This window comes from Penaeus monodon, chromosome 24 (assembly GCF_015228065.2).
Source record: "Penaeus monodon isolate SGIC_2016 chromosome 24, NSTDA_Pmon_1, whole genome shotgun sequence".
NCBI lineage: Eukaryota > Metazoa > Arthropoda > Malacostraca > Decapoda > Penaeidae > Penaeus > Penaeus monodon.
Genome location: NC_051409.1, coordinates 13,471,155 through 13,471,448, shown reverse-complemented (window position 1 = coordinate 13,471,448; position 294 = coordinate 13,471,155). Strand labels below are relative to the sequence as shown.

General features: G+C 47.3%; 1 protein-coding gene across 1 annotated transcript in view; it reads left to right on the top strand.

Annotated features, from left to right (window-relative positions):
* Positions 1-294, top strand: part of LOC119588597 (ATP-dependent RNA helicase A protein-like) — a 19,877-nt gene that overhangs the window by 13,570 nt on the left and 6,013 nt on the right. Inside the window, exon 12 of the mRNA XM_037937240.1 lies at positions 29-278. Coding sequence (XP_037793168.1) covers positions 29-278 — 250 coding nt within the window. The remainder of the gene's footprint in view (positions 1-28; positions 279-294) is intronic.

Below are 294 nucleotides of genomic sequence, written 5' to 3'. Positions count from 1 at the left end.
TACCAAGTAAATTCACCTCTTACCACAGGATAAGGATGAGGAACTACCTGGAGATGAGCCAGAAGAAAACCTGAACATTGTGACGTCGGATAACTACTCTCCTGCCACTAAGGAAGCCATGGCCATGCTTAATGAGAAGGACCTGAGCTTCGAGCTGATTGAGGCCTTGCTCAAGTACATCAAGGGCCAGAACTTGCCTGGGGCAGTGCTGATTTTCCTCCCTGGCTGGAACCTCATCTTTGCCCTTATGAGGCATCTTACCCAACATCCACAATTTAGTAAGTTACAACTTAG